Source organism: Corapipo altera, unplaced genomic scaffold (genome assembly GCF_003945725.1).
Source record: "Corapipo altera isolate COAL_440 unplaced genomic scaffold, ASM394572v1 0, whole genome shotgun sequence".
Taxonomy (NCBI): Eukaryota; Metazoa; Chordata; class Aves; order Passeriformes; family Pipridae; genus Corapipo; species Corapipo altera.
The window spans coordinates 16,386,132-16,410,405 of NW_020884872.1; the positions used below are offsets into that span (position 1 = coordinate 16,386,132).

At 37.8% G+C, this 24,274-nt stretch overlaps 1 protein-coding gene across 4 annotated transcripts in view; it reads left to right on the forward strand.

Annotated features, from left to right (window-relative positions):
• The window catches only part of CTPS2 (CTP synthase 2), a 63,023-nt gene that overhangs the window by 7,721 nt on the left and 31,028 nt on the right, over nucleotides 1–24,274 (forward strand). For all 4 annotated transcript variants that reach the window (XM_027638276.1, XM_027638285.1, XM_027638293.1 and 1 more), the window contains exons 7-13: nucleotides 1,772–1,852; nucleotides 4,516–4,667; nucleotides 4,913–5,045; nucleotides 7,014–7,102; nucleotides 7,885–7,979; nucleotides 8,804–8,866; nucleotides 9,458–9,501. In XM_027638276.1, coding sequence (XP_027494077.1) covers nucleotides 1,772–1,852; nucleotides 4,516–4,667; nucleotides 4,913–5,045; nucleotides 7,014–7,102; nucleotides 7,885–7,979; nucleotides 8,804–8,866; nucleotides 9,458–9,501 — 657 coding nt within the window. The remainder of the gene's footprint in view (nucleotides 1–1,771; nucleotides 1,853–4,515; nucleotides 4,668–4,912; nucleotides 5,046–7,013; nucleotides 7,103–7,884; nucleotides 7,980–8,803; nucleotides 8,867–9,457; nucleotides 9,502–24,274) is intronic.

The window sequence follows — 24,274 nt, forward strand, 5'->3', positions numbered from 1 at the left end:
AGTCGCTTTCTCACATCTTGAGTTCTTGCCTGGGGCAGTTCTGGCACTGCCAGAAGCACAGTATCTTTTTTTTTATTTTTTGTGACTGCTGCTGTTGACTGCTAAAGCAGCAAGAGATTACAGTCAGAGTGTAGCCTCCTGGCACCCTTGTAAAGTTCCTTGGGTGCTGCTTCAAGACAACGTTTAAATGGTAACTCTCTTGGGCAGAGGCCCAAGGCCGAGACAGCGCATGGGGAAGCTCCTCCAGCAGCAGTCAGGAGGGCTTCCTCCATGAGCTGTGCTGCCAGGCTGCGTGATCTGAACTTGGCTTGTCCTGTTCTGAATGCCTGCTGCCTCCCTGCCTGCTCCCAGGCTTCTTGAGGTGTCATGCTGGGATGGTCTCAGCTGTGTGTGCAAGAGCCTTTCTGTTCTCTGTGGGGTGTCCGAGGTGCCTAACGAACAGGCTACAGCTGCAGGTATCATGTACTCTGCTACAGCACTTTGAAAACTGAGTATATGCTTGTCAGTGCTGCCCTGTTCAATTGAATTGTTCTCATCTTCTGTGTGTTATGTTTCTTTGAGATGCAGCTCTGCCACTGTTATTATTGTAGTTTCTTTATTTTCATGCTGATTCTGATGTTTTTGATTTCTCTGTCTGCATTAACTTTAAATTTGCCTCAGCAAAATGGATTATAGTTTTCAAAATTAATTTAGTCATGTGCTCCTACTATCAAGGTTTATGAATTATACCTTCATCTTCAAACTGTACCGAATTTTTAAGTATGAGTTGTGCTTACTTGAATAGAATGTGCAGATTGTTTCCTGGTGCTTTTTTTATTTGAACGTGCACTAAGTAGGGGAAGTTAATTAGACTTCATCAGTATCAGTGTAGTTAAACTGCATTAGCAAGGTGATCAAAGGTCAGCTACAAGTTTCTGAACAAAGGGGCTTAATGCTTTAAGTAGATGCATTTGCAAGAAAGATGGGGAATTAATCTTGTAACAGGATCATCCTACTTTCTGTTACACTTTCAGGTTTCAAAATAACTGAAGGTAGTAGACAAAGTAATCAACAGACACACTGATAGAGCAGTTCTGCATTTTGTGCTAGTTGCCTGTAGTTACATAATGCAAAACCAAGACCCCTTTCAACAAGCACCAAACATATAGAAATTTTCTTCATTGTTTAAAAATGATCAATATTTCCTAAAATTACTGAGTTTTGAATGTATCAGCAAAATACTAGCAGAATAATTGCAGCAGTAAAAAAACCCACACAATTTTGAAATAGTTTTCTCATCTTTGGCCTCATTCTTTTTGTCATGATGTGCAAATTAAAAATTATAAGAAGATGCTAAACTACTGAAATACTAGAAATATGCATGTAAGCTAAGTATTAATGCTCTAAATTTAAATCTGATCTTACTGATAAGATCACAGTATTCCTTTTGATTCATCATATTATTCATCCTTACAGAGCTGCTAGACTTTAGACAGACTATTACAGTAGTAGCTGCAAGAAAGGAGAACATGAGAAAGCAATATTGCAGAGTGTCAATGAAAGATAAATAAAAATTCGTCAGTATGGGTAGGTGACTGGATTACTTCTGCCTTGCTAGTAGATTATTTGTGAGCTATGATATATTGTAGAACTCTAAAAGAGGGGAAAGAGTATAAAAGGCACATTTGTTTGTGCTCTGCTTCCAAAGGAGATGAATTTTTCTATGAAGTATTGAGGCTCTTCTATTGGTTTGCCTAGTAAATACTTGAAATTTTTCCTTCTGTTATGACAGATAGTCTGCAGAAGTGCAAAACCTATAGAAATGGCAGTGAAGGAAAAGATTTCCATGTTTTGTCATGTGGAGCCTGAGCAGGTCAGTACCTTAATATTTTATTTGTCATTATTTAAGCATGTAGGAAAGCATACAAGTATTTCTGTTTTCAGCTTCAGACTGCTTCATAAACATGTAATTGTTTTTATAATTTTTATCTTGCTGTCCTGTACACTATAGCATTTTAAAAATACTGGAATTTTGTATGTTAGGTTTGATGTCAAACAGTCCTTAATAATTTAAATGCGTGTTATGTAAAAGCTAATCAAAGGAATAGATTTTGAGTGCATAGTTAGTTGCTATACGTAGCTTGAAACTGCACAGTTTTCACAACTCTGATTGGTTATTGCCCATAAATGATCTCAGGTGATTGTAGTAATGGATGAACAAAGTGTGGTTAAAGTCAGGTGGTTTGCTTATGTCCATAGATGATTGCAACTACATGAACACTTTTACTGTGATCATATGTAATGGGCTATTTATGCAGTTTCAACATATTTAGAACATCTACTGTGTAGTCATATATCCTTTTATAATTCATATGTGATTTTTGCCTAATAGTTTGTGATTAATTGCTATTCAGATATTAATTTTGAGAAATCAAATGCTCTTTAATATTTTTTGCTATAGTAAAAATGCAAAATAGATGCAAGTAGTTATGTGGTATTTCAAATATGTGTCAGTGTTGACTTCTGTCTCTGCAAATGTGTAAAAAAAAGCTTTTGATAGCAAGATTCCAGATGAGGACTTAGAGAACAGTGAGGCAGGCCATTGCTTCATACCCCCCACCCCTCATTCCTTCCATCTTACTATCTGTGGAAGACAACACTCTTGATCAAGCTAGCTTCCAGAAAATCCTTCAGATATGCTTTGTGGTTCCTCTTCAGCCAGAGAGAGACAACTGAAAATTCAGTCAAAGAGAAATGGTGTGTGCTCTTCTGGCAGTATCAGGCTGTGTGTAAGCACATACATGCCAGATCCCAACTGCAGTTATTATGCCAGTCTAAGTGGACCGAGAGCAACGTGCATAACTGAACTTCCCTAAGAGCTCAGTGGCAGGGAGAGAGCTGTCTTCATGGCACTGTTCCTTTTCTTCCGAATTTCTACCTTTTAGGGTAGTACCTGAATGGTTGTACCAGTCACAACTTTCATGAGGGCAGAGTGCTGCATTCTTCTTACACTGTTCTGGCTAGCTCAAATGTCTTTCCTCAGCACTGAATTGTGTAATATATGTGTGTCTGGTGGTTAGACCCACCCCAACTGAACTGTTAGGTGCCACACTGTGTTGCAGCCTTTTTTTTCCACTCTTTCATTTGTTCTTTTTTCTTTTCATAACTGTATTCATCACAATTCTGCAAAACCATTCTTAAGTCCACTGTGTGTCTTAAAATTAATGAACCACTTTTGGATTTCAGAAGACACTTATCTGCATGTCTTATTTTCCCTAGAATGATCCTGGATTTTTTGTGAAATCAGTATGTCCATATCTCTCTTGTACTGGGAAGCTCAGAACTGGACTCAGTGCTGCAGGTGTGGCCCACCAGTGCTAGGTAGAGGGGAAGGATCATTTCCCTTGGCCTGCTGGCAACACTCCTCCTAGTGCAACCTGGGGTACCAGGGATTGGCTAATGTTCAACTCCATCTTCAGTAGGTCATTTCTTGTTAAGCTTCTTTCCAGCTGGGTGTTGTCATGTAGTGGTGCCTGGGGTTGTTTCTGCCCACATGCAGGGCTTTGCACTTACCGTTGTTGAACTTCATGAGGCCCCTGTCAGCCCATTTCTTCTGCCTCTTGGCAGGGTGGCAGCACAGCCCTCTGCCCTGTCAACCACTTATACCACTTTGGTGTCTTCTGAAAACTGGCTGAAGGTGTGCTCTGCCCCATCATACAGAATCAGTAATATAGTATAATATAATACATATTACATAATATATAATTATATAATAGTAACATCAATGAGGATGTTAAACAGGACTGGATCCGGTACTGGCCCCTGGGGTACTCTGATAATTACTGGCTTTCAACTAGACTTTGTGTTGCTGATCATCACCCTCTGGGCCCAGCCATTCTGACGATCTCCTCACTGTCTGCTCATCCATACGTGAACAGGTTGTCTATGAGGATCTTAGAGGAGATAGTGCTAAAAGCCTTCCTGAAGTCCAGGTAGATGATATCTGCTGCTCTCCTCTTATCTGCCAGGCCAGTCACTTAATAATGAAAGTTTATCAGATTGGTCAAGTATGACCTTCCTTTGGTGAATCTATGCTGACTACTGATTATTTTCTTGTGTTTTGTGTGCCTGGAACTGGCTTCCAGGACAGTCATAACTAGTCCATGAAGACCATGTGCTGTTTTGTTCACAGTCTTCCTCTAAGTGGATTTTTATTTTATTTATTTCAAGTGAGTCCTCCCTCCTCTCTTGACTCTATGTACTGTCAAGACAAAAGCAGTGTCTTTAGCTTGTTTCAGGATTATAACAGCCTCCATAGTCAGCACAGCTGTATCTTAGAGCAGTTAGTGATTCTTTCCTAATGTTATATCCTTAGGATGGTAGCTGCCAAGCTGTCCTGCTCATTCAAAAGAAAAGTATTTAAAAATTAGAATGTATATAGAAAGAAAAGATGCTTGTAGTATCCAAAAAATAGAATGTATGTTTCCTGAGAAGAATTTTAGGTAAGTTTTTTTATGTTATGCTTTCTTTTGCTAGGTGATATTTATTCATGATGTTTCTTCTACTTACCGAGTACCAATCCTGTTGGAGGAGCAAGGCATCATTAAGTATTTTAAACAGAGGTTAAATTTACCTATTGATGACCAGCCAAGTGATCTTCTAATGAAATGGAAGAAAATGGCTTGCAGGTATTCTACATCCTGCTGCTTTTTTAAGAAGTGTTTTAATTCAAGTTAGGTTTTTAGCTACTGTGAAGTCACCAGACTGGACTGGAGTCCAGGTGCTGATCAACACCTGTGAATGGTCTAAGTTTAAAAACATGGTCAGTTTGGAAATTTTAGAAGATATTTTGTGGAGTTAAAGAAAAAGCAAACACTTAAAATGTTTTCTTTGTGAAATCTGATATAGTAACTGAAAAACTTTTTTTTGTCAGATATGAAAGGTTGCTGAAGGTGTGTTCCATAGCTCTCGTTGGCAAGTACACCAAGCTAAGTGACTGCTATGCATCTGTTTTCAAAGCTCTGGAACACTCTGCACTGGCAATTAATTACAAACTGGATTTAATGGTGAGGATATTTCTGGCTTTTGCTTTCAGGAGTACTTTGAATCTACTGTTATATAATTCTGTGATACCCTACTAGTTCCCATCATGTGAGGCAGTTTTAATTCATGTGAAAATCAGAAAATGAATCATGCAGATAAATACAGACAGGCCAAGCATCTAATTTTTAAAAGAAATGTCTACAGATTTAATTTTCTTTTTTTTTTGGAACTGAAGTTATCTGAAGGGAACACTGAAGTTACCCAAAACTGGATCTGATGAAAAAACAGACTTTACCTGCAAATTTGTATTCACTATCAAAGTTAAATTTCACTTGTTCTCATGAGAAATGGTTTTGTGGTGGACTTGGCAGTGCTGGGTTAGTGGATGGATTCAAGGATCCTTTCTAACCTTAGTGTATCTATGATTCTATGACTAGAAAAGGGCAAATGTTGTATCAGTGTTAAAAAAAAAAACAAAGAAAAAGGCAAAAATGGCAGGTGGTCAGCCTCTCTTTGTTCCTTGGGAAGATTATGAGCAAATATTACAAAAAGTTGTTTTTGTGTGCATGAAAAACAAGAAAGTGGGAACAGCTAGAATTGATCCCTGGAGATTTTTAGATCCTGGCTTTTGATGATCCTTAGCAACTTGTTCCAGTTTGAATTGGTTTGAGTAGAGGGTTGGGCTAGAGACCTCGCAAGGTCCTTTCTGACTTATGTGATTCTGTCACCATAGTGTTACTGGCAGCTGCATGGTGGGAAATTTTTTTAATATGTAAAATAGCTTTGCTTTTAGCAAAAAAGTGAAAGATGCCCTGTCTGCAAACACACAGCTTTGTGTGCAGCTGGTCTTAACTTTGGTGGGGCTTCTGCATTAACAAGCATGAGACTTGATGGTTGCTGAGCTCCAGTGCAGTGCTGAGAGGTTAACAAACAAAGGCTCCTGCTGTACTTACCTACATGTCCTAACCTCCTTTTAGTGTTTTTGCCCAAAGGCTCTTGATAGAATGCCATGCTCTGAAGGAGCTGCTTAATCTGAATGATGAAATGTTGATGTTGCTTGAAGTGATAAATGTGCCTGCTCAATATCTTTGGCAAGGAAAACACTATTAACTTAGACTGTAATTAGTTTCTCTTTCCAACCTCCAAACATGATAAAATGTCCTTTTAGTAGATCCTGTAGTCTTCTAGTATAGAATCACAACATTCAGAAGTAGTTCTAGGAGGCAGTCCTGTCTGTCTGGAAAACTGTCAGCAAGCTTCTTGTCAGATTCACTTCTCTGCACATGGGTAAATTCTGTCAGTTCAGATGTTCTCATTTTTGTGGAGGAGGGACTGTAGAGCAGGATGTGATGAATTACGTTATTCTGAGGAGAAGACTGACAAAACCCAGAATCCAACTCTGATCTTTTGTGTCCCCAGTGCAGTACATAGCCATCTCACTTCACTTCTAGTGGTGCCTCAGGAGCTGTGCTGCTTAATGACACTAGAGACTCTAATGTAGGATTTCTAGTAGGGCGTAGGTAATGTCTCCCTTTCTACACAACACTCCCCAGAACTGCCTTTTTCACAGACAATGCAGGTTTATCCAATCTTATAATAAGATTAGATAAACTGTGGCACCCAAAAGGCAGGGAAGTGAACATCCTGGCTATCAGGATAAGGTCAGCACCACTCCTTGACTGGTTCCTGATTGCCATAGGGAAATAACCTGGGTACACAGTTATGTGAAGCATTCTAGCAAGTCTGATTGCCTGGAGGATGCCAAACAGGACTGTTGGCAGGCAGAACTTCTGAGCTATGTGCAAAAAAAGGGGCATGGATTGCTGCAACTGGAGCAAACACTGTGTCCTCAAAACAAGTACTGGGTCTTCAGTGAAGTTGTTACAGGTTTATTCGGAAATTCACTTGAAATGCTTAATAATTTTTCTTAATGCTTGATTATTCTTTCTGTGGAAGAAAAGACCATTTCATTACCTATTTCTCTTTATTAGTACATAGATTCAACAGAACTTGAACGTTCTACAGAAGCAGAGAACTCAGTGAAATATCACCAGGCTTGGCACAAACTGTGCAAAGCAGAGTAAGTGATGTTGGGTATTCTGTGTCCAAAATGCAGACCATGATATTGATTTCATATGCTGAAAAATACTTCAATAAATCAGATAATTTCTCAATGCATCCAAACTTCTGTTACTTATGCAAAGTATTACTTTTATTACTTTTTAAAGTATTAATTATTAAAGTATTACTTATTACGTGGTTGGTGACAAGCTTCAGACATAGGAAATGAAGTATCAACCTATACCCTCAAACTCTACTTTATTCTCTTTAGACAAGTTGCAGTTGTTTGGTTGTTGGGTCAGGGTTATTCTTGTTTTGGTTTTTTGGATAGCTGGACTTTCTTTACAGTGTAGGTCAGTGAAAGGTGCTTGTAAATGCTGCTTGACACACTGCAAATGTCTCTGTTAAGAATCATTGCCAGGATTTCCATTTGTATTTGTAAAGGGATATTGTTTGTTGTTAAAATGCATTTAGTTTCTACATTATTGCTTAGAAGATGTAAAGTTTTGGTGTTGGGATCCTAGAGTAGTGAATATGTAGATAGTTTATTTGAGCAATATGTATTTAAGCAGTCGGAATTTCACTGTGAAACATGAGGCTGGTCAGAAGAGAACTGAGGTGGGTAGATGAAAAAAATCTCCAAATTTAGAGTTAATTTCTTTGTAGTCGGAATGTTCATACAAAACATGTCTTTCATGCATTGTGCTTGCTTAGTTGCCTCAAAAGTCTTCAGTTTGTATGGATTTCCTCTGCTGGCTTGATTCTACATGTTGATTCTTTTATATATGGCTGTCATTACAGTGGCATTCTGGTCCCAGGAGGGTTTGGAATTAGGGGAACAGAAGGCAAACTCCAAGCTATCTCCTGGGCAAGATCAAAAAAAAAACCTTTTCTTGGTAAGATCATTAGAGTTAGAAATTACTGTGTTTTACATATGTATAGTAAGCTAAGTGATTTGATTAAAAAAAATAAAAATTAAACCCACACTAGGGAAGGATTCTATCTTAGGGAAGTATATGTGATGTTGTGGATACTTGCTGTGTAAATAATGCCCAGGGTCATAGTTGTGTACTACATCTGTATAAGGAAGGAAATGAAGACTATCCCTATTCCCAAGGTTTTATTTGCTATGTTCACATTTTGAGTAGAGAGTCTTTGCTTCTCATTGTAATTAAATCACTATAATTATATATGTTAAATAGTGTTCAGAAAACATAGGTGTCTTTGTTGGACACATTTGTTGTATTGGATTATTTTTGTTGATTTACTGGTATATTTTATTGTGGTAAAGTCATCTGACCTATAAGCTGAGTGCTGTTTGTGTAAATACCTCTCAAGATTTTGTTCCTACTCCACATTTCTTACGATTTTTTTAAGTTTCTGAGTAGCTGCCAAAGCAAACTTTGACTCTGGATATACCCAGGCTTTCAGGTTCTGTTTGTCTTTGCAGTAATTATTGGTAAAATAGACAGGAGGAAAAAAAAATCTTTGAAGGGGCTTAAAGCACATAATTCTGTCACAGATATTTACAGTGTGCCACGTTTGAAGTGTGAACTTTACATTGAGCGGCAACTTTTGATTTAGCTTTTTATAAGTCTGTGCATATACACTGAGTACTAAGATTTCAAAGTAGTCAAGTCTAAGACAGAAGAGCAAGTACTTAGTCAGTCCTGCTTTGTCCTGTTAAATTCTGGGGGTTTTGTTTTTTATTTTTTTCTAGGAGTTTGCCTGGGAATGCAGTTAGCAGTTGTGGAATTTGCAAGAAACTGTTTGAATTGGAAAGGTGAGCTCAGTATGCTAGTGTGAATATGATTTGCCTAGAAGAAATATTATTCTCTATGTGAAATGTATGTCTATTACTAGATTTACATATCCTATGATTCTTAGATACTTAGCTCTTGCAGCAAGATCATTTTCAGCTATGTACGCTGTGCAACCTCTCTGTGCAAGGGAGTAGGAATTCTTTATTATGCAGATTACTTGAAACCTGTTTCAAAGTGTGCTTACAGTTCACCTCTAGTCTCTTTCTGGAGTGTGCAGGTGGTGAGAAGTAAAAGTGGTTTTCTCATTTACCTTCCTTAGCCAGACTAGACAAACCACAACCACTGCAGTAGTAGTATGAAGAGATTTAGCTCATCAACGAATTTCTACTACTGTGAGCTGAGAGGAAAGAGTTTTGGAAAGTAGGAAAGGGAATGTGTGTGTCTGAGGTCATATGCCTCCTATGCTTGCTTCAGAAGTGGTGCAGTATGTGCAGTTTCAACATATGATTGTAGCTTAAATGCAGACAAGCCCTGAAATGCCACAGAACTGTTATGAGTTTGTAGTGCATGTAGAACAAATTTACTGTGTTTACTTTGAATTTCTGTTTCAGATGCAAATTCTACAGAATTTGACCCAGACACAAAAAACCCTGTTGTAAGTACAGTTTTTCCTGCATATGTTTTGTGAACATACATCTTTTGTTAAAAAGGGAGTTACCTCTGTGTTAGTTAAGATCTATATATATTTTTACGTGGTAGGACATGAGGTGTTTTTTGCTGTCCCTATTTAATATTGTTTAAAAAGGTATTTTCTTTTGATAAGTGTCTTACCATTACCTGCTCGCTTTTGTGACTTGTCTTAGCTTTACTTTTTTAATCTCTCTAATATTTTCCTGTAAACTGGCTGTAAACTGATCCTAGTAATAGACAATAGTGATTAGGTTGGCTTTAGTAGTGAATAAAATATAAAAGGGAGCTGAAAAGTGTAGCGCAAAGCTTTTATCAAAATATAAATTTATATAAAAAAGATAAGGATTAAATTGAAAGGGTTTGAAAAATTCTTATATTTCCTTTATATAAAATGCATAAATAATCACTACACCCCTCCTGCTGACTCATCTTACAGTCTTCCTTTTGACAAAAATTTCAGTGCTGCAGATAGGGCAGGGCTTTCCGCATCATATGGTGATGGTAGAATTTGAGTGAAGTTCATCATATCATCACTGTAGTAAAACTTAAAAATGATCAGTGAACAAGGAGTTTAAAGAAAATGAAAAAGAACAGAAAAATGTGAGAAATAAAGCAATATCTTGGTGTAAGATGTAAACATCTATTCTAGTGACAGATAAAGTGGGTTGCTCATACTGACCTACTGTTTCTATATGAACTTCCTTCAAAAGTGTTTTGTTGGGATTTGCAAGTGAAACTTCTTTTTTTCATGTCTGCTTAGTCTGAAATGTGCCAATAGGAGAGTTTTGAAGCATTTGACCTTTTTGAAAAGGTTGTTTATTTCCATAGGATAGATAACCTAGTCTGAACTTTTGAAGGTAAATTAAAGATCTAAAAGTTTTAGTGTAAGACTTGCTGCTAAAACTTCGTGGTGTTTGGAGATATCCTCAGGTGAGCAAAGGTAAACTTTTGTGGCCTTGCCATCATGTAAGAGATCTCTTCTTCCTCTTTCTTGAATTTGTGCAAAGACATACTGTTTCACTGGAGAGTTCAATTTCATGATAGCAATATGTTGTAAAATGTGGAAGATGTTGAACACTTACTGTAAATTCTTTTGGTATCAAGAAGGGAGAGTACAGAAGACTGATTCTGGGCTATCTTTGTTTTTAGAGCTTTTTGAGCGCCAGTTTTATCTAATTGTAATTAACTGGGTGATTTGCAGTTTGCATTCAAGGACAAGTAAGGTAGATATGTTAAAGAGAAAGTTACGTGGACATAAAGTTAAGGAAATATTAGAATGACTGTATGTGTCATAGAAGATTAATACATTGTTTACAAGGGAAGCAGTATGCTTGCAGTATGTATAATGGATATTCTTTTGTTCTGAGCTGCATTAAGGTTCTGAAGTTGGTTATTACCAGTCATATTTCAGCATCTTAATCTAATCTTTGACATTTCAGTTCTAGACAAGAAACAGATATAAATCATTCCAAGGGGGAAATTTGCACTACCAATAATTATAACTGCTAAATAATCTGCCTTAGCAGAGTCCATCTTGTGCTAAAAACTGTTTAGATATTCTATGTAATCAATAAAAATGAATGGAAGAGAAGCACATTAGTGAAGCTTGTGAAATATCTAACTGATGTAGATGTTTCATTATGCAAGAAAGTTAATTGGAATGTATCAGCACCGATAATATCTTGTGACACCACTGTGTGCTAAGGACCAAAGCAGTGTACTTTCCTTTTGGTTCCTGCTCCTTTGGAAACTGAAGGAGGACAAGAAAGGTACTGGAGAGGCAGTAGTTCATTTTATTTTTAAGAAAAAGACAAAAGTTGGAATATGTAGCTTGGCAGGGAACCCAGGGCCACCATAAAATATGCAGCTACTTACATCCCTTCTTAATTTGCCAAGCATTCAGGTACTCAGAACTGTACTTAGCAAAGCCGATAGTTTCTTCTAGAATACTTAGAAAATATCTTGGTCTTCTTTGCTTCCCTTTATCTGCATCTATGGAATTTTGAACCTTTTTATTAGAAATAAAAACAGATTATCAAGTCATCGTGTACCTCAGAATTACGGAGAATCATAGAACTATTGAGGTTGGAAAAGACTGCCCAGATCATTGAGTCCAACCTTTGACCAGTCACCACCTTGTCAACTAGACCATGGCACTAAGTGCCACGTCCAGTCATTTCTTGAACACCTCCAGGGATGGTGACTCTACCACCTTCCTGGACAGTCCATTCCAGTGCCTGACAAACCTTTCAGTGAAGAAATTCTTTCTGTCGTCCAACCTTAACCTCCCTTGGTGCAGCTTGAGGCTGTTTCCTCTTGTCCTGTCACTAGTTGCCTGGGAGAAGAGGCCAGTCCCCACCTGGCTACAACCTCCTTTCAGGTAGTTGTAGAGAGCGATAAGGTCACCCCTGAGCCTCCTTTTCTCCAGGCTAAACAACCCCAGCTCCCTCAGCCACTCGTCACAGGACTTGAGCTCCAGACCCTTCACCAGCTCTGTTGTCCTTCTCTGAGCATGCTCCAGCACCTCAATGTTTTTCTTGTAGTGAGGGCCCAAAACTGGGCACAGGGCTCAAGGCATGGCCTCACCAGTGCTGAGTACACGAGGACAATCACTGCCCTGGTCCTGCTTGCTGGAGGCCAGGATGCCATTGGCCTTCTTGGCCACCTGGGCACACTGCTGGCTTGTATTCAGCCATTGTTGACCAACACCACCACGTCACCTGGGCAGCTTTCCAGACACTCTTCCCCAAGTCTGGAGCAATGCCAGGCATTGTTCAGTAGGGAAGGTGAGGGAGGTACATGAGCTCTGAGCACAACCCCTCAATTTCTTGATCTCACCTTGGTTGATTATTTGCAGGTGATGTTCCCATTAAGTATTCTTAAGCTTTCTACTTTACTTTATAGCCTTTTTGGAAAATAATGATAGATGAATTGTTAGTGCTCTTTGCAGGAAGGTGGCTGTTCAGAAAAGTAATGCATTTGCTTGAGCGTAGTGCTTGGTATGAATTTTCTCTTACCAGTGACAATTTGGTAATTTGGCAAATGCTAATTTCAAAAATAACTCCTTTAAAGGGAAACTGTGTAGTTTGTGAACTGCTAATGAACTGGATTCACTGGATGGACAAAAAGTCATTTGTTTGTTCCATTTCCCTCATCTTCCTCTATTATTAAAATTAAATTATTTTTTTTATGAGCCTTTAAATTATTTTCTTTGTCAATTTTATTGCAACTGCATCTAATACTTCTCTAGAGGAAAAAAAAAAGACTCTTTCCAGAAATAATTGCGATGCTTTTTTCTTTTTTTTTTCCTTTGATTTAAAAAAGCTAATTTTAATTGTGACTGTCGTTCTTCGTGACCTATTGCACCTTGTATAGGATCATGAAACTGAATTTATTGCACTGGATAACATTGCGTTTTCTGTATACTCAAGAAATGCTGAAATACATTTTGCCAGTAGGTGGCACTCTTAAAACATGTTTGGTTCTTGGTGCCCATGTTTCCTATTCAGGATCTCAGTAACCTTATTGAATTCCAAAATTTCTAAGGTAGTCTAAGAGATATAAAGGAGCATGTCTCACTCACCCAAAAGCACCTCCTAAAGTTCTGTGATGTACTTAGGTGTGTAAAGTAGCTACCACAGTTTTGTAAGCTGATATGCAGGTGGTGTATTTAGTTTTGAAATCAAAGCATGCTGTTAATTGAGAATTTTTTTTTTATAAACCAGAAAAAAGTAATAAATATTGTGATTTTCTTCCAAGAAACAATGTATTTCAACAACTAAAGGATTTTTGTAAAAGAATGGCCGGAGTGCCTGCTAGAACATTCATATCATGTCTACGCATAATATTTTTTGAGGCTTCTATTCATGCATCACTGGTGTGTAGTACTTTACTCCTCATTTCATGGAGGGAAAATTCAGGGATAGGAACCACAGTCATATGGGGTCTTGAATGCACTTGACAGACTTTGCAATTAATCTGAGTCTTTAAGTCCTTAAGTAACTCTGAGATCTAATTAATTTATCAAGATAATGGAGGGTGCTGGTGCTAAAATTCAGTCCAAAGTTCCAAGTTATCTAGCAGGATTAGTGCCTAATCTACTGATTACTTGCCTTCAAAATTTTCATTCTTCTCATTTCTCTTCTTTGACTAATTTCTTCTTAATGAAAATAATAATGCCCATAAATTACTTGTGGGAAAACACATCTGTCACAGGAATCATGCAATAAAAAGGTTAAAGCTTCACCAAAGAAAGGTGATGAAAGTTTTAGTTGCAAAAGCAATCCCTCAGTTTATATACATAATTACCTATTACAGGAGTAATAACAAAAAAAAAGTAATGTACTTACATAAATATAATTTAATGTAATGTTGCAATTGTCATACTTGGCACTGTTACATTGTTACTGAAAATAAGTACTTCATGTTCTAAAAAATTGAACTGTTTGCCCTATGGCAGTGTTGTCTTATGCAATGATGAAACTGAATTGGGAGGAGTATTGGATGGTATCCACTAGGGAACACTCCTCAAATGGAATGCTACATCTTTTGTGTGTTATAGAAACTGTGTGATTTGAATTGCTCTAGAGGTCCAAATAGTAGCTCAGGTAAAGCAGGGTTTGTTAAATGACACCTCAGATGTAGCGTGAAATAGAAACGGGTAGTTCTGAACTAATTGCAAGGCATTTCAGCTGGAAAGTGTGGCTGGTGAGTATGCAGGAAACACAATACAGACACACTTCATTATCTGTTAAATCTTTATTCCATATGTTTTAAAACAAGTACAAATCTGTGGGTTTGGATGTATGAATAACGTAAACAAATGCCAGGCTCTTCTTCAATGCAGTGATATTTGTTCTTGCAGATGCCTTACTGTCCTCTATTAGTTATCCTTTTTATAAGCATCACAAACTCATCAAAGCTGACACTTCCATCATTATTTTTGTCCAACGATTTAATTATGTTATCAAGTGAGAATTGATCCTGTTTTTATAGGACAAGAATTAAGGAAAAAAAAAAAAGAATGAAATAAGTAGATTTCCATGACTATTTCCCTATTAAGAATGTTGCCAAGAAGTGACACAGTCAGTAATAATCAGTGCTACTTGAAGTAACCCTAGTAGTGTTGTATTTACTAGTTTGACTGGTTAAACTAGAAGTACAGCTTGCTATTGTCTGCCAGAAATGTTAACAAAGAGGCAATGACTGTTTGGGAAATACCAAGTATTACTCAGTCTTGTTGGGGTAAATTTGGAATGTATGAAACAGCAGGTGGTATAGCTGCATCATGTACACAGTCACCAATGAAAAATTAACATGCATTCCTCCTACTCCTTTATTAGATACTAATTTGGACCCTGCATGCACTATTTGAAAAGGTGTTGCTACTTTCTTTTCTCTTTGGGCCAGGATCTGAGAGTCTCTTTCCCTCCCCTTTTCCCCTCTTCGTTAGGGATACTGTATTCATTGTTGAAAAAATTTTGATAGTATATTAAATCTAGTTTAGATTATTAGCTTCTTTTATATGTTATGTCTGGTAAGAGTGTGTGTAACATCCTGATGCAGTGAGTATTCTGATAACAACCCTGATCAGACTAAATAATATAAACCAAATTTGAAGTTATAATTTAAATTCTTGAAATGTTTTCTTTTTTAATACCTTATATCTATGTGTGTTTTGTAATGGCCTGTTATGTTTTTATGTTGATTTATTATGGTGCCATAAATTTTTGCAAATAGACCAGTTGCTTGAAAATGTCTGATGTTCAGATAGAAAACATCATTATTGCTTTTTCTAAACAGTTCCATTTCTGCATATCTGGCAAAATAGGTACTCTGTTAAATGATCTCTAGCTAATATAAAAAGCATTATATTTCTGAATTTGCTATCACATTTCTATTAATTTTTGGCAATTAATTTCTAACATGTTTTTTAAGGGGAAAAAACCCACACCAACCTTTGTGGTTTTTTAATAAGCCATTTCATATTAATTGAAATTACTAAATTGGATTACTGTAATTCTCAAAATACTGGATTTTTCTGTTGGGATGCCACTTATTTCAGACCTTTAGTAAAAATGGGTTCTGTCAGCTATCCAAAACACAGTATTTAGGGATTTGTCTAACAAAAGAATCTAAACTGAGTCCTAATGCAGTTCAGAAAAGGTTTGGGAGAGAATATATATGAAATCAGAATCTAGATTTTTTTCACCTACTGGAAATGGGTGTTTCTCTAGACTAGTGGAATTTCTTCACTTTATTTGACATCTTTCCAGAATGGCAAACCTTCTTTTATTTTGTGATAGTGGGAACTTAATCTAGATAGAAATTTGCTGAGATCTCTTGCCTCTAAATGTGTCCTACTGTTTTACTTGGTTTATAAATTTTTCTTCTCTGTATTTTCTAGATTCAAGATTAATTATTTAGACTGAAACAACAAATATTTTATAAGACTCCGATGCAATATTTTAAGTGAAATTTGGCTTACATTAAAAAAAAAAAACAACAAACAAAACCAAAACAAACCATAAAAAAACCTCCCCGAAACAGCTTCTTAGGTTTTTTGCATTTTGTTTCATAAGTCTTTGTTATAAACTCTCTGCTCAGGTATCTCTTTGGAACTACTGTTCATTAAATGAAGTTTTATAAGGCAAACCTTATTTAAGAATTATTTATAGAGTCAGTGAAACCGTTTGGGCACAATAATCTGCCTTGAACATCATTGCTTGTACTTCCCTTTTCCTATCCATTTGATAGGAAGCACAGTAAATAAATAAGAGTGTAACTTACCTTCAGGTACTGTGCAAATTGATTCTGAAGTAGGTTTTTCAGCCCCCCAATGGACAGTGCACTGGTGCTGCCCTCCATTAAAGCATACTGGGTAAAATACTTCAGAAGGTTTTCATTCAGTAAATGTTCCATGTTTCTCAGATGTTGTTTTGAAGAATAACTGTAAACAAAGCAGATAATAGCAATCCTCAGAATTCAAAATACATCTGACATGCTCTTCATTGTTTTACTAACCATGTGAAATGATTAATACTTAACCTAGATGAAAGAGCTGAGCTTTTTTCTGTAAAATTAGATCAACTCTACCAAGAAAAGAAATTATCCAAGTTAGGTCCAAGGATTTGAAACACCCAGTATATGTTTAGGTTATGCTTACCTCACTCAGAATCTGGAGCTTTCAAATGTATTCGGCAGAAGTGAGAGTTTCAGATTGGGGTAACCTTTATAGTTGCTTGTGTGCTCCACCCTAATTATGAAACTGCCATTTGTCATTGAGTCAGTGCACTAGTTACTGTGTTTTCAATAGTCAGAGGAATAGGATACTTTAGCTGCAGAAATGACTAATTTTTTTTATCTTTGAAATGTCATTGTCCTCCACTGCACTTGATGTAGGTTTACTTGATCTTTGTAGGTGATCCTGTAGAGGTTTTCTCACTTGAATTTTTGTATTTTACGCTTCAAGATGAACCACACTCAAAGAAGTCTGAAGCGAACTCCTATGGGGATATATATAGCATTTGTTATTATAGTGGCCTTTTTGAAAATGGTAAATATAAATTTGTTTTAAAAAGATCCAGATAAATAACATATTAAGAAGCTACTTGCTCTCTGTGAGAGTAGATAATCACCAATTGCAAGGACACTTCTCCAGATTTTGTGCTGTTTCTTAGCACAGGAAAGTGATGAATTTCCTCTGAGATAAAATTTTGGTTGCTACTATTCACAATCAAAGCACTCCATGATGTGAATGAGAAAAGACTGAAACATTCTAAATGAGAAAGTTGAATTTAAGGTTCTGAAAAAACTTCTTGGGAACAGTTTCATAACTGAGTATTGTGTTCTACAGGTTCTGAATATTCCATTCTGAATGTTCCAATTTATCATGTTCCACTGATCATCTGTGGGACATTTTGATATTCAGCCTGTGGTTGATGCTTCATGACCCAACACTGCTGATTCTGCAACTGCTGAGTTATTGACTCTGGCTGTGGTTTCTACGTGTGGTTTCTAATCTGCCTACTGTCTGTTATGTTCATTTTTTGGTGCTTAGTCCCAGGCCCACTAACTAGATTTTTCATCCTATCCATCACTTCTTGAGAATCACTCATCAATGTATCACTTATAACTGAACCAAGAGCTTTGTGGGTCTGTAGGAGATGGATGGGTTCAAAGGGATGGTTTTGGAACTGCAGGTGTATGGGTGTAGGATTCCATGACAGGTAAGCAGGAGGGAAGACCAGAGAAGACCAGGCAAACTTTGCTAGATAAATCATTTAGATACGCACCTTGCATTTAGCATCCCATTTGAATTTGCTTGTACTCACTTCCCAAAATGTCAGGAGATGAGAAGGTCCTCCAGAGATCACCTAATTCATTCTTCCCTTTGCCCTGGAGTGGGATCACCAGTGTTTATGTTGGATATATGCTGAATGTATTCTTAAGTGCTTTAAATAGTGGGGACTCCACAACCTCCTTGTCTGGTCTGTTCTTTGTGGTTCCTTATCTTACTATTAGACTGTATTACTGTATGTCCACAGGCCTTGTTGCATTTAAGCCCTTTGCTTCTCCTGTCTCCATAGATAGGGAGAAGAGACCTATCATCTTCCTTCCTAAAATGGCCTTTAACATCAGCCAAATTCCCTGTCCTCTTTTTTTTTGGATACAAAAATCCTAGGTAGTTTAGTATTCCTTTGTGAGTCCTACTTCTTGGATCTGCTCATCTTTTCTTGACTTTCTTCAGTTGGTTCCCATCTTGAGGTGCCATCTCCAAAGTTGTACCGCGTGTTGACCACTCTGGGTGCTCATGGTTTTTCAGATTTAAATAGTTCCTGAGGCATCAGGAACTGCTTTATCCCTTTTGGAAGTAGTGCTGGGAAGCTTGTGTGCCTGATCTATATTGTTGACATTGCAAAATTTAAGTGTTCAAATGACTTGTCTTTGTACCTAAGGCACCTCCCTGAGTTGAAAATGTAGTAGTAAGATGCTTAGTAGTATGGAAAAATTGTGTTTCGAGGGATTACAACTCAAGGAATTCAGCACATTAACCTTGTTAATTTGTTAAGGGTTCATTAAAGAACACTATCTAATTGCAAAATAGCATAACTAGTTCTACTGAAACATCTTCCCGTGAAAGTGAGAGAACGATGTCTGGAAATTTGGGTGATCTGCTGAAGAGTTGTGTGCCAAATCAGGGGAGGAATCCATTGTCCTTAGGTCAGCTTTATTCACAAGGCACTGTAATCTAGAGGCTATCTGAATGTGAGACTGGTGGAGCTGGGATTTGTAGTTTGATTTCCCATCTCTTTGTTCTCTTCACTCTCATTTAAACTGCAGTGCCCTGCTCCAATAGTTTGTGTGGCATCTCTGAATTCTGTATTGGAATCAGCCCCAGAACTCAGTTTGACAGGTCCCAGTACATTGTCTTTGCCAGAAGACCCCTTGGTAGGACATCAGTTCTATTCTGAAATAGGTCCAGCTTATTCAGCACAGCCCAGTAGTGGTAGAACTACAGATGTAATGAATTCTGGTCACTGATTAAGAATTTGAACAAAAGTAGGGGAACATAAGAAGTTACTGTTACTGCTGTTAGATGATGTATGACTAGCAGACATCAGCATTTATCTGTCCTGTAGAATACCACTTGAAGCTTTGAAGTCTGTGCAAGCTGACTCCCAGTGTAGAAGCTGGAGTCTAGCTTTGGTTACAGTGTTTTGCTGTTCTTTCTTGAATATATGGAAATATATCATTCCTGCAGTTTATGACATAATTGAATTAGGTTTGCCCTGAGCTAGAGAAATCATGTTAGTAAGCACAGTAGCCTTTTGGAATTGACATTTTTATTGTAGCTTAGGTACAAAGCCTTTAGCAAAAAGAGAACTAAATTGGTGATGTCTTGTAAGTCTGTTTAGGGATGCATGTCGCGTGTCCTTGTGATGGTTGTGGGTCATTTTCTTTCAGTGATGGTGTGTGCAGATTCAGTATTCACTCAAAATCACCTGTTGGTGAGTATTGCCCTAATAAACTGGTTTGCTGGCATATTTGGAGCAAGCAATTCCAATCATTAGAGAGTAAGAGAATACAACATGCAGGGATGATTGAAGTTTGGACACCACTGCTAGTGGTAGGAGGGGTGAAATTTATGGCGTCATGGTCATGTGCATTTAATGATGGATGAAGTGGGGTGGTAACTCAGCTGCTGTCTCTTTTGCCCTTGTCGCATCCTTCCTGCCAGACATTGATGTCTGAATGGTATGGGAATCTGTGCTTCTTGTTTACCTTGCTGGACTGTAAATTGGATTGGTTTACAAGTGGATTTCTGTGCCATTCACTGACACTGTTGGAAGGGACAGGGCACCTTCCACAGGGGTGGGGCTGTCACCCTGAGGGCAGCAACTATCTCAATCATCCTGTTTAATCCTCCAGTGATGGGTTAACACCCTAACCCTCCAGTACTTTTCCACCTGCTTTGGTGTATTTTATTGTAGCAGCACCACTGTTACTTGTATGTGAGCCCAATTACTTTAAAGCTAGTTGAGGAGTCCCTGTGAGGTTTATGTTGCAGCCTGGCTGCAGTATTGATATGTCTGCTGTCAAGGTGAAGTTTGCTGTAATTGAGAACATATATTTGTGGATGTTGTGCCTTTGAAAAGAAAGAGCAAGAGGTGGCTTTGTCCTTAGCATTCACTTATTTCTGCTTGTATACTGCTTGTACATCATCTCTAGCTTCCATACCTCTGTTACTAGCTCAAAGCCCTTTGTTAACTTTGCTTACTTTCTGAGGTGGAAGTGGAGAAAGATGATGGGACAATTGAAGTAAATTGGGCTGCATTAGGGACTCTGTGGAACGTACTATTCCTTATCTGATTTGCAAAGAAATTTTGCACGGGTGTCAAATAAGTTTGATTTCTTATTGAGTAAAGAAGTAGAGCAGAACCTGTATAGAAGTAATGCTAATACAAAGAATGTGCATATGTCTATGCCTGTTTTAAAGTACCAATCCCCATGCTGCATCTGAAGTTAAATGTTGGATACAGTACAAAAATGGTAGTAATATTTCTTCTTAAATAGTTGTACTGTAAATAATTTTCAAATGAAGCCGTGGAGATGCAGGTATCTGCTGCTACCATGGTGTGTGTTCATTTCAGCTGTAAGAGCTTTGGTGAGTTCTGCAGAGAATCAGTGCTGCAACTGTAGTCAGTCATCTTCAGACATTCTTGACCTGTTTGAAAAAAGGAAAAGAATTTAAAGTTGAGATATTGAGAGTCTAATACATAGGACTTTTTTCAAGTTGTACGTTGGCAGATGTTGGGAACTAGCTCTGTAGTGCAAATAGGGGAGTTGTGATAGAACTTTTCAGTGCTGCCAGTTGGGTTCTTACTGTTAGGGTAGGAGGAGACAAAGGACTGATGGAGAGAAAAGGAACATCCAGTGAATAAACTTTCTGAAAAAAATCAAATAGTTATGGGTGAGAAGTTCAGCAAACTAAACTACAGCGAATGTAGAGAACCTGGCATTGCTCTGAGGGATGGAACTGTTAGATGGAAGTTGGGGATGAGTTGTAAAATCCTTTATGTGTCACAGGTGATGCATTCTTTATATTAAAATTGCCATTGTTTGTAAAACCTCTAGTGGTGACGTGTAAAAGGGTTGTCTCATCTCACAAATTACACTTGAACTATATGGGTTATCCTGACAAGAGTCTCTTGCAGGCCCTCCCTTGTGACATATACCTAATGAGATGTTGAAGGTGTCTCCCTAAACAGGACTGGGTGCGACTGCTGCAGGGATGAATGATTTAATAAGATGCATTGTTTATAGTCAGCTTTAAATTGGTGATGTGTTATTCATTGTAGCTATATGTGTCAGCTGTTGCTGCCATGCGGGCACATCTGGCAGCCAAACTATTATTTTGCTGAAACTCCTTGTGATGTAGATATTCTTTATTGCACAAGATAGTTTTGAGGGAGAATGTATCTCAATAAGAGGTTTTATCCTTCTGCTTTGTGAATCTTGACTCGTGCAGCAGTGCAATACAGTTGTTACTGCTGTGGCTGAAATTTGCAGCTAGTGTAATTGCTAAAACCCTAAAACCTTTTGTTCCATACTAAACTTGGATTTGTTTTTCGAAATCCTTAAAGTGATCAAAAATGTGTAAATCTCCATTCTGGAAAAGCATGTATGGATTTATGGAGGAGGGACTTTTGTTGAGTTTCAGGTAGGGCAAAGGAAGTATTAATAAGGTAAACTAGCAAGTTTGTTTTGTCTTTGTTGATATTAAGTCTTCTCTCAGCTGTCCTTTGACCCTGGAGATGCCTGGACTCTCTAGACGTCACAGCTGTATCTAAGACCCTTTCTTCATCCTATAAACAAAATCTATGAGGAGAGATAGTATTGAGTGTGTAGTTCATTTTCAGAGCATTTTTTTCTGCTCTCAGTGATGCAACCTGATGGACTGTTCAAAAGAGATCTGGAGGTGCACCTAATAAACCACGTGGGCACATGATTCAAGAATTACATGGCACTGAGATGCCTAAATCTCACAGTGTGAATATACCGATAAGAAACTCCTTTATTCAGCTTTTTTTCTTGCCTAGAAATAGCTATAGTCTCTTTTCATGAAAGTTCAGGACTACTGTCTGTCAATGTAATAATTCTATTAATGACTCAGGAATGACATACCTGGTTGTCTCAATCCTGGAAGGATCTAATTCATTATGTATTCTTACAGTTTACTTAATATGATTTAATGGACAGGGGCCTGATACAGTATGATTTAGCGATGCTTTCTTTTAAAGGCAGCCTACAGCTTGAGATGGTATGGTGACATGGTAGGATAGTCCTGATTCTCTTTGTGAGCGTGTGGGAAAGGTAGGGAATCCTGGATTCTGGCTTCTCTGTCTGAAACAATTTTGCCTTTTATATTAAACAGCAGGAGCTGAGAGAAGGAGTATTCTGATGTTTTTACCACATGGACCAGTGGGCACTCTTGTGTAGGTGTCTTTGTACACCCACAGAAGTGGGTGTAGGGATAGTGGGCCCTCAGCACAGTTAACAATGCTCAAGCCTCTACAAATTGGGCACTGAGGTCTTTTATCAGAATTGTGCTGCAGTGACCCTTTAGGTCACTCTGAACCTGCTGCAGCTGTGCTGACCTTGCTGCTGAAGTGGAAGGGAATTATTGAGACAGTACCACAATACTGAACTAAAGGTTCTTGTGTTAGATAATGACCACCTGCATTCCTCCAGGAACAGGTAAGTTTGGGGAAAACAGCACCAACCATGAGAGGTGCTCTTAAGAGAAAGAAATGGAGGTCATTTTGCCAGGCTTCTTTGGTAGAAACCTCTGAATCTCTCTGTTCAATTTTTTTCCCTTCAGCACTGTGTAGATGGGTCAGCCTTGCTGGCCTGGTCAGGCTCAGCAGCACAAAATGGGGAGGCAGAGAAATAAATCACATCGTGGTAAGAACCTTGGAGCTCTCTTTGATTCAGAAAAAGATGTGCTTATGTGCACCATTTGAGCTCCAGAAGTTACTAATTCTGTCAGAAGTCTGAAACTGAGCCATGCCTTGTAAAGTCAGATTATTATTAGTATTCTGGGGAATGTTTCATTATCAATGTGAAATATAAAAAAAATGATGCTACAGAGTAATGGCTTTACCTTTGGCATAGAAATCCCTCATCTGTTAGCATTTTGATGTATCATTACCTAGGTATAATAGATGTTTGCTAAATTATTTCCAAAGGAAGACTGTCAAAATGACCATGAATAACTTTCAGTTCTCTCTAATATGAGAATTTGGGACAATAGAAGCAAAAGGCTGCTAGGGAAGTCTCCCTCGTCTTCTCTTTTGACCAAGTCAAGAGTTAATATGGAAGATGAGGGAAAACCAAAGATGAAATCAGAGGGAACTGATGAGGCTTATGAGAGGAGTAGCTGTTGTCTAACTAACAGTATAGAACAATCGTTTGTCTATTTTATAAGTGACTATGGCCTATTGAAAGAAACGAACCTGTTGTTACTTAACAAAAATTGTAGTCCAGAAAGGATATTGCTTGTATACATAGCTTAATTTTAGATTTTCTCATTACCTATTTTGATTACTAAATCAAAACCAAACTATTATAAGTTCAATAAGTAACAGCAGTAGTAGTTTGGAAGTTCTCAGTTTACACAAATGCATCAAATGAGCAATTTATAAACATCTGTAAACCAGAACTTTGAAGAAGTAAATTTGCATTTTGTTGTAAACTGAAATTAACAAATTATCCATGTCAGTCATAACTCACTTCTCAATTGTGCTAGTGAGGAAACCAACTATCAATTAAGTTGAATTCACCTTGGAGCCAGTTTAATCTGTTTTAGGTTAGTGACTAGTTTCCCTTCAAAACAAAAGGACTTTGCTTTTTTTGTTTTGTTTTTTTTCCCCTGTAATAGACAGGAGTTCACAGCTAAGTTGTAACAAATCAGACCTTTAAAAAATTTCTTAGGATTCAGAATCAAGAGTGGAGAGAGTTTTATATGAAGGTTGTAAGTATCTCTAGCTTGTCAGGATGTGCACCAAATGCTATGTGAAGCTCAACCTTAAGGCTAGTATCAGCTTAGAGTAGACCTGTGTAACCCCAAGATACCTGTGCGTGCTGTGTGTCCTTTGGATGTTAGAACTGTCAAAACATTAAAAAAGGAGAAACAATGGTTTTCCTCTGAGACATTCCTAAAGTTGATTTTTCTC